General features: G+C 43.6%; 1 protein-coding gene across 3 annotated transcripts in view; it reads left to right on the top strand.

Annotated features, from left to right (window-relative positions):
* Nucleotides 1-4,929: 4,929 nt before the first annotated feature.
* LOC137790595 (CD166 antigen homolog) overlaps nucleotides 4,930-16,211 on the top strand; it is a 33,055-nt gene continuing 21,773 nt past the window's right edge. For 2 of the 3 annotated variants that reach the window (XM_068584981.1, XM_068584980.1), the window contains exon 1: nucleotides 4,932-5,240. In XM_068584981.1, coding sequence (XP_068441082.1) covers nucleotides 5,180-5,240 — 61 coding nt within the window. In that variant the 5' untranslated portion in view covers nucleotides 4,932-5,179. Of the gene's footprint in view, nucleotides 5,241-16,211 lie in introns of all 3 variants that reach the window. The other variant, XM_068584982.1, reaches the window with a different exon arrangement.

The raw sequence follows: 16,211 nt of genomic DNA, 5'->3' as shown, positions 1-16,211 counted from the left end.
TGATTGGGCAAAAAAAAAACAAAGAGACAAAACTAGCAGCCAAGACTCCCAGACTTTGTCGAATGTATCACACAGCAACAGCTGCATGCAGCGTAGGAGGCAGACAGGGACAGACTGTGCACATTTCACCTGTAATACATCTGAACTCTATTTATTCCCACACAGCCCTCAGTGTAAATGATTCAGCCTCACAGATTTGATCCTCAAGCAGTTGGGTTTCCTTGGCCTCTCTATATTAACTTATCAAATAATCTATGTTACTTGAAATACTATTACCAGGTAATATCCGGGCTTCCTGTTTGGTAGGAAAGTGTTGAAACACAGAATGTGGTTCAACAAAGACGACAAATATGAATATGTTTTCATCAAAGACATCACTGTTGAGCGAGACTACGCGGTCTTTGAAGTTGTGTCTTGATCTGAATGTCAGGGTGAAGCGAATGTCTCACGCAAGTGTTTTGTTTACTCCAAGCAAAAATGTGTGTCATTTTCTCTTCAGAAAAATATGATGAACAAAAAGAGTGATCATCAAATACAATCAGCAGACTAGTTTGTTTTTTTAAAAATTCTCTTTTATCTCCTCATACTTGCCGTAGTTTCTCTGGAGCATCTTTCCACGCAAGGCCTGCAGGAATCGCATCCTTTCAGCGAGTATAATGCTTCCACAAGGACTTTGTCTCGGTAGATTTGCAGTGACACGCTGCAACACGGTTCCACGGGACAGGATTAGCTGACGCCACGCAGGACACCCACACGGGGCGGAAAGACATTTCATTAAGAACTGAGAAGCTGTACCAGTGTGACATCAGGTTCAATATGCACCGACAACACACCAAAGTACTCGTGCACAGATATAGTGGTGGAAATAATGACATTTTTCATTTGAAGGATTTCAAATGTTTAAGCCTTAATGGACTTAAACTCCTTTTACTGTCAGCTAGAAGGAGACCAGTGTCACAAATTGTCCTATATTTGTATTTCTACTGTTCTACTACAGTATTATTAAATATGGAAAAACCATGTTAAAGAACTGTGAAGAAAGAACACAGATTATATTATATAAAAGTCAATGCCAGATGTGGTGGAGACCAACGTGGAGCCAAATGAAATGCAGTGTTGTTGACTCAGGTGGCCAAAAACACAACTTATGAGCACTAATGTTACTTGATGACGTACTCGAGAAATAGGCAAGCGATAACTACGATGGTTGTCATGTGAATGTCATCTTATTTCAGTTATTTCGTAGGCTATCAGTCAATGTCGATTTAAAGGTCCTGCCTAATAGCTGAAAACACATGTTCTGAGTCAGATAGTTAGTAAAGATGATGATGCACACAACATCATTAGCTCCCACTCTCCTGAAACAAAGGTTTTAGGATTAGATACAAACAGAACATTAGCTGCATGCTAATTAATGTTGACACAGTTGCCCTTTTAAACCACCGACATAACCACGGAGCGACACGAGACATGCCTTTCGGTCCCCTCGTTTGTTTCACTGTTGTTATCAAAAAGCAGTTTCCATTGATCGGCGTTAATACAAGGGAAGTATGGATGGCATGAGGAGCTCAAAACAAAGAGATCCATTCTCCTTTTCTTTCTGTAAATGTGAGGATCATTTGGGGGGAAAAGTTAGGCTCTACAGAGAACAATGAAATCAATAAAACGCAGACTCCTCACAGAAAGAGAGGTAACTCTGCATCGACTGCAGGCTGCTCACACACTCAATCAGATTAACTAATGAAGCAATTATCGATCCAAATTGTGGCTGCTGGCCGACACAGGACTAGTCATTAAGTGGATCTTCCCTTCCCTTGGCCATGCTGAAAATGTCAGGGTCACTGTGTTCGCTGCTTGACACAGTTTACTGAAGCCCAATCTGTGGGAGACTAATCACTTGTCCGCCTCCCAGGAGCTGTTGTGAAGTGTCCAACACCTCCAAGGGAATGGGGAGGAATTTGATTTCCACAACACCTGGAGAAGAGCCAAATCAAACGTGTAGCATATCTGCTGCTTCAACGCGGGGCGAACGCGACACATCGGACAAGAGAACCGACCACCACGGGGGGCTGTAAACGAGCAATATCCCGTTCAGTCACCTCCGCCACGCCGCAATTTTCGGGTCACTGCTGCTGTTGCGTTTATTCTGACTAAGCCAAATTTTGACCTGAAACACAGCTGTGAGTATCAGTGCAGAGCTGCAACATGAGCCGGTGGAGGTGAGGGAGGAGAAGAAGAAGAAGAAGAAGAAGAAGAAGAAAAAAGATTTCCTGTCTGCTGCATCCTCTGAATCGTCAAAAATATGTACTTTCATTGGCTGGGTCCACAGCATTGAGAGGTTGTTTGTTTCCATGCTCATAGCGGGAGCCGTGTCACAAGATGTCTCGCAAGATGTCAAAATAGCAGCGCTCGTTCTCTCATCAAATAAATAAAGCCGGAGCTGCTACAGTTTCTCCAACAAGACAGGATGAAGTGTAATTCATTAGTCGTGTGTGTGTAATCTCTTTCTCCAGTCATGGGGACTGACAGAAAATGCTCTCCTGGGAATACAAAGTAAACCTGAGCTTCAGCTGCATTTATTCCACTGAAGTTTTAGCACTGCTTTTTTTTCTTCCCCTCAGATTAAGACCTTGATTATGGGGATTCTGTTTTGGTGGTTTGTTTTTTTTTCAAATATGTAGTCCTTGACTAGCCGCCTCACCTAAAATCACAACTATGACCAAGAAGTCATTGTTTTGGTAAATGCAACGCTCCGGGCTCGGTCATCAGTCAGTCTTGTTTGCTTTCACCCGCGTGGAGGAAGAAAAAAAAGCAAAGTATAGTTCTCTTTTGCAGTCGGCGCACTGAGGCGGGAAAAAAATATTGCTTTACGGTTAGTTTCTAATCAAATTGCATTAGGTTTTCACAGCCTGTGCCCTCGCTCCATTTGCAGAAACCACCACAGACCGACATGAATTCCGCACCCAGGGTGAGGAATACTTCTTCACCCCGATAGATTTCCTCCCCCCCCCCCAGCTCCAACACACATTGTGCACAGACGCACACATTTTGTGCTCATGCAGTTACAGCACAGGGGGAATTTATTTTATTTGCAGCGAGTGTGGTTTTAATGACACTCTACGTGCTCTGATGTTGTTTTTTTTACCAACTTCTGAAATGGACTCGATGAGACGCTTGACGTTTTGACCGTTTTGGAGCGTGGAACAGAAAGCCGCCCCCGTCTATCGCCACGATCTGTCAGTCATCGCACGACAAACCGCTCCCGACTTGAAGCCACGACACAACAAGCAAGCGAACACACACACACGGCTGTGAGATTACACGGAGCCGTAAACGAGTGCACGTGCAGGGAAGTCGGTGCCAAAGCACTCATATTAATCCTAATTATTAACAGAGTTATTGTATTGGTGTTAATTATTGTGGCGCTGCTCTTGAATGGGCCGCGTGAAATAATTGAAAACTAAGGAGATATGAGCAGAGACATGAATAATTAATTACAGCTAAATTATGAATGTGGACAATTCCTCATTATAATTAACCTTGGACCCACATTCTATATGTTTCACCATTAAACCTTCTGTCCTCTGCCAGTGAGGCACAAAGCTCTGTGTCATTTCTTGCCTCCAGTCTGAGGCGGCATGATTGAAAGTCTACCTCAGTGTGTATGCGTGCGTGTGTGCGTGCGTGCGTGCGTGCGTGCGTGTGAGTGCATGCTGGAGACAGCCGAGCTAGAAAGTAGCATGTATGTTTACTCAGTTACAGCAGTTAAGTACAATTCTGAGCTTCTGTCACTCTCCATCTTGACTTCTTCTCCTCTTCAGATGTCGGCATTGCACTTCGATTCCTTCACTGCGTTCCTGTGACGGCTGTATACAGCGAGCACTACAAGTTACTTTGCCAGATGCAGATTTCTCACTGTGATAATCTCATCAAATGTCACTGTCGTGAGGTAAAAATAGCAAATGACAAAAAAAAATTCTAAATGTCAACTTTTCTGGAATAAAAACAGCCGTGTGTCAATCTTGATGACATACAGCTTTGTGACATCGAGCTGACATTGAATGCGGGAGGAAAGCAGTCGCGTTGAGCTCATCCGGAACCGGTAATCTGCAACTTAGAAATAATTAATTAATTGTTTAAAAGCAAAAAGGATCATTTCTTTGGGTCCAGCTTCTCAAATGTGATGGTTTGCTGTTTTTCTGACATTTAATAGATCAACTGATCTTGTCATTAATTTATTGCGAAAATAATTGTCAGGTTACTGCTAGATACATGTTAACACTTACAACTGCTACTACTAATAATGATTAGAAGAAGAAAATTAATAACAATAATAAGCTTTTCTAGACAAGTACTAATGTGTACTTTATATCAGTTAAGTTTTAAATGCAAGTTTAGGATTAGAGTATTTATTGTCCCTCTGGGTATTCTGCATGAGACAAGTCTGAGGTGCTGCTTGATTGAACGCTTCTCCAGTGTGTTTGTGTGTGTGTGTGTGTGTGTGTGTGTGTGTGTGTGTGTGTGTGTGTGTGTGTGTGTGTGTGTGTGTGTGTGTGTGAGTGCAGGGTGAGTTGGATAGAGAGAAGGGTGGGGGAAGGAAGAGTTGAAGATGAGAGCAAGTAAAGGGGGTGAAAGGGAGGAGTGTGTGTGTGTGTGTGTGTGTGTGTGTGTGTGAAGGGGAGGGGGGGGGGGGGCACACTTGTGTGTGGGAGGCGTGTGTGTGTGTGTGTGGGGGGGGGTGTCTAAGAACAGGATGGGGTGATGGGGGGGTACACTTTTGTGTGGGAGGAGGATGGCAGGGAGGGGGGAAGGGGGGGGGGTTGCAGCTGGAGGGGAAAAGCGAGGGAGGGGTGTGAGTGAGGGAGGTCTGGAGGCAGGGGAGAGGAGGGGGGGGGGGGCGGAGCCGCAGACAGCATCCCCCGCCCCCGTGCTCGTCTGCGCGCTCCTCGCAGTTACCTGTTCCTACTGCACCGACGCGAGCGCAAATTGGCGAGCGCACATGCCACGTTGAGACAAGAACACCTAAACAGAACACCAGCCAACGGGGGCTCGCGAGGACCATTTGAGTTGTATCCACCTCTACGACAACCCAGCCAACGAAGACACTCAAACTCCACCAAGTGGTTTAACAAACCTCCGAGGCAAGCAGCCGACTTGAGGACCCGAGAGACCCGCAAGGATGCACTTGTTGTCCGCCAGCTGCGTGTGCGCCCTCTTCGTGGCCGCGCTCCTCCGCCAAGGTGAGCTTTTTGTTCCCGGTATCTGGGCTGCGGTGGCGCTCACGCGGGCTGAGTCCGTGCGCTGAGGCTGCAAGTGGCCCACATGAGGGCGGGCAGAGGGGGGAGGGAGTCCCGGCAGTCGCACCTGCGTGCGACCAAAACTTCAGCCGGGGTTATCGATCACATTTCCGGGGTAGAAGTGGAACAGTGTCGCTGGTGTTTGTTCTTTTAATGTTTAAGTTAGAAAGCTGTAATACATAGTTCACGCTACCGGTATCAAGTAGCTAGTCATGAATGCTCATTTTGCATCTGTTGTTTTTAATGAATGTTTTTAAATCATGTAAAAACAGTATCTTGTTGTTGTTTATTGGTATTCACCACATATAATGCAGTGGTTATTAGTATCCATGGCAATTGTGTTCATTATCAAAAAAAAATATCTACTTCTAATTATCTATAATGCATTCAAAGAAAGTCCAGATAAATAAGACCTGGCCGTTGTTTTTTTTTTGTTTAACTTAACTCACCTCAGTGAATGTTTTATTATTGTACCTTCCTGGTCATATCTGCAAAAGTTACTTTTCTTGTGTATAAGCGGCTTATGTGAGATGAAATATTGTCCTTTGTGCAACCCTTTTTTGTTGATCCCCTTCATGGTGGGAGAGGCAGTGAGGTAGTCTTCACATGTGCTCATGGCTCATGCCATGACGTCATGATGATGCCTCCTCTCTCTCTGCTTCATTTCGGGGAACGCAGCCTGTGGACCAGAATGATGCCGCGTTTACATCCTGTCTGAATTATTGTAATTATGGGCTGCCTGTTGGCTGCAGGGAAAGCGCTCCCGACAGTTTCCCCCACTAGTAATTACATGCAGGATTGGATTCATTGTGGATGTGAACAGTTGGAATTGGTTGTTCAAGTGAATGCGTCCAAGGTACAGAAAAAATAAATACACTTCGTTGGGGTGTGATGTGAATGCAGCAACCTGCCATTAAGTGGTGATTTTCAAATATGGATAATACGGGCTATTTTTCGTCGTCCTAATAATTTCGTGCAGAAGGTGGTTAAGCCTTTTCTCCAGGCTCTTCCTTGTTGTCTGCTCTGTCAGGCCAACAGGTAGCGGCACCATGTGCTCACATCACTCAGCCAGGCCATTAAGCAGAGCTGCACATGAGCCCAAAGTACTCCCTTGGAAAGAAGAAGGGTGGAGAGGTTGATCCAACCAGACTCCCTTCTTCCACCCCGTCACACCCCGGTGGCGCCTGTTGTTGAAAATTAACACCATGCAGCAGCTATCAGTCAGGCTCAGGTGGTTTATTTGTGAGGAAATGAATGGCCCTTTTAAGGGTTTTTACACCGCTGTGCCGCTGCGGCGCTGTGTGCTTGAGACAAGGAGGAGTGCACTGAGTCGGTAATGAGGTTAGACTTTATGGTCGTCCCCACTACTGTGTGTTTAGTTGGCGCGATGGTCAAGATGCGTGTGTGTGTTAGCCTACACAACAGATGGCCAGTCTTGTACAAACTGCAGGTTTCTCTTGAGTTGTTGTGACAATTTTCTTTTTTTTTTTCCAGTGATTCTTCAATTTGCTCAACACAGGCACAACAAAATCTGACTGAAAGGCTTTATTGAATTTGGGATTTGCAATAAAAGCTGCATTGATGGTTGTAATAAAAAAAACAAAAAAAAACAGGCCTGTGTTTATTATATTGAAACTGATGAAAAAATAACAGCTCCCGGGGCTTCGTCTGTGAAGGCCGAGCCTCGGCCACAACCGGATAGAATAGAAAAACAGAGCTCTGAATAACTCTGAGAACAAATAGTCAGAAAGATGCATCTGTTTTTTTGTTCACTCCCTGTCTGCACCCTTCCCCCACCCCCCTCGCCCCTCTGAGCAGGCGGGCAGCACTCGGTGTCACAGCTGGTATTACTTGTCAAGCGAGTGGGGCTCTCTCTTTTGCTAATGGTCTAATCTCTTGTGTGTGTGTGTGTGTGTGTGTGTGTGGAGGGTGGTGGTAGTGGTGGGTGGGGGGGTCACCCAATTTCACCTGAGATGGAGTCTGTCTCCTTTCTTTCATCTTAACTAGGTTATGTTCAGACCTGTCTCTTAAATGTTGTGACGTTGACGTGCAAGAACCGGAAAGAGCCGCTTTAATTGTACACTTCCGTTAAAAGATCGCGTACAACTGTGTATTTGTTGCGTGTGCACGTCTCGTCTTGTTTATAAGCGCCTTCTTCTTGATGTCTGAAGACTGCTTGTGGTTGTTTCGTCTTTGAAAAGAGATTTCTTTGTGACTTGTATTGTATCTCCTCATGCAAAATTCAAATGCATTCCTGAGGAGTCTGGCAACTCAGCCGAATCACGACTTTGAATAGAAGTGCTGCATCTTGGTGCTGTCATTTTAAAACGTACTCTCTTGAAGTAGTTTAGTTGTTTCTTGGTAGATTTAGCTCATGGCTGGCTCCAGAATGTAATCAAATGGTGCCATCAAGATGAACTATTTGAATAGTTGAGGAAAGACATGAGGTGGTGTGAAAATCTGCAGCATTGAAAGATGTTCTTGTGAGTACAAAAGATCGTGAACAAACCAAGGAAACCCAGCTTCTATTAACTCATAGTTTCTCTTACTTTTTGGAATCAAAACGCTTAAAAAAGTCCCCAAATGTGACGTCCAGACACAAGTCATTCCACTGCTGGATGCTTAACCAGATGCTTAACTTAAAAAGCGCTGCGAGCACTCTGTCGTGTGTGTGAAACTGAAGTGTGAAGTGGATTTTTTTCCCTGCCGTCACATAGTTAGTGTACTTGTGTTTTTGATGGAGGAAAAAAATGTAGCATTGCGTAGGAAGTGAGACATATGCCATTACTCACCTCAGAATAACAAAGCTGAAAGACACAGGTGTACCACGAGGATCATTCTGCACACCATGTCTTCCTCCGGCCTCGGTCACAATCACTTTCATGGGCTCCTCCGACAGGAGGGGGCCGTGCAGACAGGCGAGATCCTCCTGTAAATTAAAGCAGCATCAGGGTGGGGAGCCCAGTATCGCTCCCCCCATCAGGGGGTGCAGGATTCCTACCAGCGCCCCTGGCAGCAGAGGGGCTCAAGCTTAATTAACTACTGACATGGTAACCAGCTTTAAATTACTAATGAATAAAAAGAAAAAAGGAAGCTAAAGGGGAACGTACAACTAAAAATAACCAAAAGTTATAATGAAATGGAAACATGATATACTATTTGATGCTACACAAAAGCAAAGAACAGGTTTTTAGTGCAACTCAGAAATACAATATAAGGGTCGATCAGTAAATCTGTGGATAAGACAATTTACAAGAAATTAGGCCGATGCATCAGCTTTTCCCCTGAGAAATGATGCTTATAACATATGCATCTGGAGCATATGGTGGAGTAGCTGCTCAGATACTGTAGAGCTTGTGGGTTGGAGGAGGAACCCCCCACCCACCACACACACACACACACACACACACATCTACCACTGAACAGGTGGATGAGGTTTGTGGGGCCGTGAAGAGGCCCGCTGTCTCATTAGGATTCTTGTATTTGTGCAGTTGTTAAAAACACATTACGCTAAATTCTAACCGTTTTCGCCTTGTTCACTCGATTATGACGTTTAAAACTGTTGTATTGACTTTCAGATTGGCTCTAAAAGTCTCATTTCTAAATCAAACTTCACCTTTTAGATTAGATGTAGCGAGGCCTCGGTGGAAAAATATGAGCAACCACATGAACATGCTGGGTTTCCTACGTGTCGGAGAGAGCAATTCACCCTCAGCTGGACTCACCGAGCTGGGAGATGTGTGAGCGCTTTTGAAACGAGGAAATGAAAGGACTTGTGTGGCAAAAGCAATCACTCTGAGGCAATGATTCAATGAGAAAAAGGGTCTTTTGTTCGCCTGTGACAGTTTTACGCACATGATTATCAGTAAAACAGCAGCAATTGAATCTTAATTACACTTTGGTGACTGGTTTTTCCCACTTTCAGGACCAGAGTGTGAGATATATATATATATATATATATATATATATATATATATATATATATATATATATATATAATCTCAGCTATAATGGCCTCTTCTGCTGCTGATTTTTTTTTTCTCGGTGTATTTTGCTTGAATTATCCCCTTTGTGGACTTTTCCGACGTTCTGCATACTTTACATGGTTGAACTGAGTTGTTGTAGTGTTTTACCAAACAGGCTATCGTCTCAGTTTGCTCACTTTTCTTATTGTGCACACAGGTTCCTCGCTCTGCCGTGCAAAATAATGGTTTATTTGTTATTCAAGGGGTGGGACCAGGGTTCTATTGTTTCAGCTATAAAGAAAGGCTTAACAACAGGAGAGGGGTGACTGTGCTATGCAGTAGTGCTTCGTTCTTTATGCAGGAATATCCCTATTGAAATGCATGAAGGTATCCTTGGTTTTGGTAAAAGCCCAACAGCACCCTGAGATTGGGCAGCCCTTGTCTCGGGGACAAAAAGTGAGGTTGTTTCTCTCTTTTGTCATTGACGCAGCCCCCACGCTTCCACTGGATTTCCTGTGGACTCCCGCCGACTGTATTGTGATGCCGGCTCTTTTTTGGAACAAATGAGTGTATGATAGTGACTTCTTGCTCCCGCTCTGTTCTTTGTCATTAATATGGAGGAGCACACACCCCTCGGAGAGGGCACAGAGTAGCGGCTGCCTCTCCCTGCACTTCACATGTGCAACCTGACTGGGTAGGGTGGGGGTTTCTCCTCCATATGAAAAGCCTGTGGCCACACCCATCTTCAGCAGCGCCTGGATCTTTGTTCAAATTCTCCATGAGAGTCATTGCTGTGTTTTAATGAATTCTTTGCGAGCTCTCCATTAACTGTGATGGTAATCGACCGACGTTAGAGAATATTTAAGGGATTCCAGAAAGAGGGCGTACGAAAAGTCAGAGAGTGGGTGCTTATGTGGCTTTTGTTTTTTTGTGAATTACGTTTAATGAACTTCTTTTTCTCATTAAAATGTATCTTGTGGATTAGGCAAAGACAAAGACATTGTTTCCCACCACTGACAGCAGCAGGGGCTCCTACTGACCCATGACGGGGGTTCGTTTGTTTATGCCTCCACTTCCATAAAATCATTATCCCTGCCTATTTATGAGACTCAAAGTGGCAAGACAGGACATTGCTACTGTGTCAGGCCTTTATTTTGAGGTTCAAAGAAGTCAGGCGGGTTGACACAGCTTTTGAACAAAAGGTGAAACATCCATTTGGAGCCTCGGGCCAACTCATAAAATGACACAGAGATTTGTCTTCCGTTCATTTCTGAATCATCCTCTGTTGGCCCAAAAGCTCGTCCGCAGTACTGAGAAATCTCTCTATTCATTCAGACGCTGTTTAGCAGTTCTTCCTTCATGAAACATTGCACTGCTCGCTGTTACGCACTGCCCTGAGGACTCAACAGAACAGTCTTGTGTCTCCATTTGACCTCAGTATTCACATTCCCGCCATTTTAAAAGCTGTTTCTTTGTGTTGTGCTGGTGTCCACCATTCTTCCCGCATAGACCGCTGCGGCATTCTGCGAGCGCCCGGAGCGATCTTTGATTATATACTGCTTCGGTTGAACTTGCCGGAGACAGGAGTTCTCATTCAAGGAGATCCTCTTTCACATGGTATAGCAAGACTATATCTCTGATTGGTATTAAAAGCCTAACAGTCTGCTAGTCATTAACAGTTAGTGCCTACGTGTGAAAAAGATAGAAGATTGAATGGTTGGCTCATCTTCTCTGGGTCATCCATATAGCAACACACTTGGGACTACCCTTGAACCTTTATGGAGGTCTAGAATATGCTCATGGGAAAGCCCAGGCATGTTCTCACATGCTGGATGCCACCCTTGGAATTTAAAACTAAAGCTTTACTCTTTTACTAGATTTCATGCTGCTCTGTTTATTAGATTCCTAATTGATGTGATGCTGATCTTTGATAATTGTGGCTCCACACCTCCCACCAACCTGAGTTAATTGTCTAAACACCAAGTGTTAAAATATTAAATAAATAGGGTTCAAAGGCTGTCAGCGGGTAGCATTTAGGGCAATAGTTTGGTAGGAATGTGATATAATATAATAAGCATGTTTTCCTGGATCCCATGAAAATGAGAATGGTTGTATTTTCGTGAGCTCAGATTGAGCCATTCATAACTTCATACAGCGCGGGCCCAATGTTCAGAGTCCACTGTGTTGCACTGCCATGTTTCTACAGTAGCCTAGAAAGAACAAACCAAAGACTGGCTTTGTGTGTCTTGTGTGTGTAGTCCTCCAACACGCTTGGCACATTCAGTTGGCGGCAAACTGCAACATCTAATCATACAAATCATACACACCGACCCTATAAGAGATCATAGGTACCTAAAATATTTACCAAATTCTGTACAGGTCATATATCCAAAAACTAAGGGATAAGCCATTTAAATAACTGATGTTTCAAAGAAGATGTTTACTCTATTCATTAAAACATAAGTTATTATTATGATCTGTCTGGAAGTTTGCTCGCTCTCTTAACTGTACATAAATCATTAATCCAATGAAAGACGTTTTCACATTGCAGACCTTGAAAACTTAGTTTTCCATTGTGGCCGCAGGGCCACTTTCTGGTGTGCAACAAAACATGATCTAATGAAAAGAAATGTAATCCTTCCATCAAAACGATCTCGTTACCAAACAGCATCATCCCCTCAGATTCAACATTTTGTTCTGGTGGCTACGCTCTGGCTAATAAATGGTGGATGTGTCGGATGTTTTGTAATAAGATGCTCTTCTTTGCGCTTAAGTATTCAGCTGTTTCACTGCCAGACCTTACACGCAAGGTGAAGAGATGCTTGTCTGTTAATTAGATGCAATACTTAATTTTCTAATGGAACGTCTTAAGAGGTCAAGTAGCCTTGTGTTCCTGGGGAGAATCTCTATGCACTACACATCTCACTGGCGCATTTTAAACACCTACTTTTATAATGAATGTACCCTTGGCACAGGAAAACAACGCGCATTACTCTTATTTCACTGTGTCGGCGACAAGGTGGTCGCAAAAGAAAAAGTAGGAGCGTTCAAGAGCATACTCACAAGCAGCCTGCCTACCCGAGGTTTTTGCCATATAAAGTCGCTTTATTACAGTGCCTGTCTTGTTGAGAGTGAGGATATTGTTAAATGAACTTTGCAGGGTTTAATTTTGAGTAATGAAGATGCCATTACCCATTATGCTGCCATTCAATTCACCCCACATACAGGTAGTGCATACAGGAAGAGATGACACATCATTTCCTCGTATAATGATGGTGATTTCATTTCATTTTGTGCAGGGTCTGGTCGCACAGCAAAAAATACTCTGACACTGGAACCACTCTTTTTTTCAGTAAGATTCAATGCTCTTTTTCTGAGGAAATCTCAGGATTACCTGTCTCATTGTCACAGGCTCTCGTATAAACAGCCGACACCAAACCAAGAGCAAATCAGAGCCAGCGTTTGTCATTTGTTCACCCAATAATATCTCCCACTGGGTTTCAAATAATCGTCACCTTTCAGCTCAGGGTGTCATTTCCTCTGATGGCATGCTTGAATGAATATATGTCTTATTTTCCTCAGTGATGTCTTGTGTTCATTGCATTTTCATATCTCAGGTCATTACATCTGCGAAAATGCATGTTTTTAATATCAACACAAGAGTAGAAGCCAAAGAAAGTTAGTTATAAGATGATCTTCTGTCTTTGCTCAGTTTGTACATCTTTTTTTCCCTTCTGATGAGAAGTTCTAGTGACATGGTCACAGTGTCATCACGCTGATGTTTAGCAGGTATAATGTTTATCATGTTAACCGTCGTAGTCTAACCATTTAGCGTGCTAACATTTGCTAATTCATAAGACACTAAAAGCTTGAGTGCAGATGAGTATGACGAGAAAGCCATTATTTTTGGTCATTAAAGTATCAGATATATTACAAGTGTGACCTAAAGAAGCACTATAGGGAAAGATAAGGGGTCCCCAAGGAAATTAAAATGCATCCTGAGGAGACCATGAATGTCTGTACGTGGGCTGCAAAAGTGATGATTCGTTGAGTAGCAAAAGAATTACTGATTAATTTTCTGCTGAGCTTAATAATCAAACAATCGACTCCACGGTTCTCGTCTGGACCAAACTTCAATGCAATCTTCTAATAGTTGTTAAGCTAAGTCCTTAAAAACAGCTGCATCTTGACCTCATGGTGGCGCCAGAGTAAACGTCAATGGGACGATTAAAGTTAATAAGCCTTATTTGTCGGTGTAACATGAATGTCTGCACAACATTTCATGGCAATCCATACAATAGTTGTTGAGATATTCAGTCTGGAACAAATTGGTAGCCCAAACGACCGACATCGCCATCTGTAGCGTCGTGGCGCTAGCGTAGCTCGAAGTACATTTGCGTGGCGTATTTCCAAATACGTGTGTAGTTTCTACAACTGTGCCTTTTTGTTTTTTTTGTAAATTTACACCCCAGCCAATGTCCTTATTTATCAGCGATTCTTTTGTTCCTGTGCAATTTATAGCCCTTTCTGTGCTTTCAGAGCAGCCGTTGCCCCGAGCTCCTGCATTTTTGTCTGACCCTGCAGTCAGAACCTTCTGAAGAACGTGTTGACTCAGTTTGCTTGAAGGGGATGGTCTGTGCAGAGCGGTCCCATGGAGATACATACACCCCCGAGCTCACCGCCATATTGTAGATATTTTGTAGATATCTTCCAGAGCTGCTCATTGTCGGATGTTGTGTTTGTGTGTGGTGTTTGTGTGCTGCTCACTATCGGTTAGATCTGCAGGGCTCGTCCTGCTCTTGTTCGGGATGTACAACATCAGTGGCAGCGTTTAAAGATGTGCAACGCCAGGCTGGAGGGTTAAAGCACTTACCCTGATGTATGGCTTCTCCTCATGTCATATTGGGAAAAAGACAACGCGATAGCCACTCTTAATTAAATTATCATGCCTTAAAGGACCCGCCTACCCGAGACGACGGTGACATATGTGGAATGACATGAACTGAGAGTGGTCATCTAATTTTACAGGAACAAAAGACGCAAACAAAAAGCACAAGATTGGCTTGGTTAATCTTTTATGTATCTTTAGAAAAAAGTAGGATATTGCTTATCGTGACCTTGCTTAAAAATAGATAAAGTGTCTTTTGTACCCAAGTTAATTTGTTTCACACAAACAAAAAGTTTATGGAATACACAAATTCAGCATACAGAAAAAAAAAAACAGCTTGGCGCCATCGGAGTTAACGCTGGTAAAACCTTTCAGCCGGATAATGATAGCGGTTATCCCGCCACGTAAATGTGAGCGTTCTGCAGCCATGGAGAGACGCCGTGGTGGGACAGCGCATGTTAATCTCCAGCCTTTCACAGCCCTCCCATCAAAGCAGACGTTGGTCCGTGGGTATTAAATGTGAAACCACACAGATTTGATGTGCAAGCAGGTACATAATCCTTTGTATGTATTATCTGCATTCCATGTATTCCTCCCATCGCTCTCCGCTCTGTTTAGCCAGCCGAGGCTTCGGGACCCCCTCAGAGGCAGAAGCTAACGCAGGACACAATTTGAAACCGTCATGCCCTCTTAATACCAACCAGGCTGTTTGGCTTATTGGAATGGGGAGCACTGCCTGCTCTGTTTCACAGTGAAGGGTTAGAAGGTCAGGCCCGTCATTACGAGCGCACAACAGCCTACATGACTCTGTGCTCAACTAATGTGAAAGTAGAGGCAGGACAATTACCAGTGATGAAAGCTGCGAAAGCCATCTGCCGAACAAATGAAAATATCTACCTGTTAATGTTTTCTGTTGTTCACAGCGCAACCCGGCATGCATTATTGATACGCCAAAGTAGGCGCTGTGCATTACATTGAGACTTCTGCACACATTGCCACTAATCATCCATTTTGTGTTGAGGAAACTATTTGTCTATGGCTCATGCGGTGTCTAATGAGGCACTTCTTTAAGATCGATGAGTCGATGCATTCTTGTTTACCCGCGTGGAGAAGTCCATCCCACTCTTTCTCCACCGTGTGTGGCTCTGCCGTGTGGACAAGGCCGCCTTTGCCTTCGACGGGGGCTTTGTTGTGGCAGCAGGTTTGATTGGTATCCTCAGGCAACTGTAATATGGACAAACAGATAGTATAATAGTAAACACAAGTGCTCCCCGAGGCCCAATGTGCCGCAGATGTTCAAAGGATTTCCGATTTATGGCGGCGAAGGGGCAAAGACAGGGTGGGGCCACTTTTACAGGAGAGGGAGTACTTATGGTGGAGACAGACCTGCAGGTTCTTAAACATAAAGTGTATTGCAGTTGGAGTAAATAGTGGGATGTGTAACCGCTACCTAGGGTAAAAGCATACAACAGATTTTTCTGCTAGTGTGAGGATGCTTCGAGTCTGATGGTGCAGTGGATGTTTTAATCTGCCCTCCTGTTGTGCTCTGGCTGTTTGCATTTATAATATGTTGAGCATTTGGGTTTGGCTTTGGTCTAGGCTGCAACTAACTATCACTATCATTGCAGATTCAGCTGTTATTTCTGTCCGAAAAAAATAAAGTAGAAATACCCAATCAATCAATGATTTTAAATCACAAATATGACGGTCCAAAACATTGAAGATGTTTCGTTTACGAAGATACAAAACAGAGAATACTAGTGTTGGACATTCCTACCTTTAGAAACGATTAAATTCAACAATTAGGGGTTGAAACGATGAGCAATTTGTATTTTCTCAAATGCCAACCAGTCTCTAGTTCAACCATCTCAAATGGCAATTTGGTGCTTTGTCTCTTTCTTTTATCCCAGTAAAATAAAATTGGACCGTTGGTCAGACAAAACAAGACTTTAATTTAACACCTTGACCTCTGAGAAAACTCTTTCATGGACCGAACATCAAATACAAAATACATATTTTATTATTCACTGCAAAATCTTCATTAGTCACCATTGTTTTTGC

The sequence above is a fragment of the Clinocottus analis genome, unplaced genomic scaffold (assembly GCF_023055335.1).
Source record: "Clinocottus analis isolate CAN_PGR_092001 unplaced genomic scaffold, fCliAna1.0.p SCAF_2, whole genome shotgun sequence".
NCBI lineage: Eukaryota > Metazoa > Chordata > Actinopteri > Perciformes > Cottidae > Clinocottus > Clinocottus analis.
The sequence above is the reverse complement of the archived record's forward strand: the minus strand, read 5'-3'. Positions and strand labels throughout refer to the sequence as shown.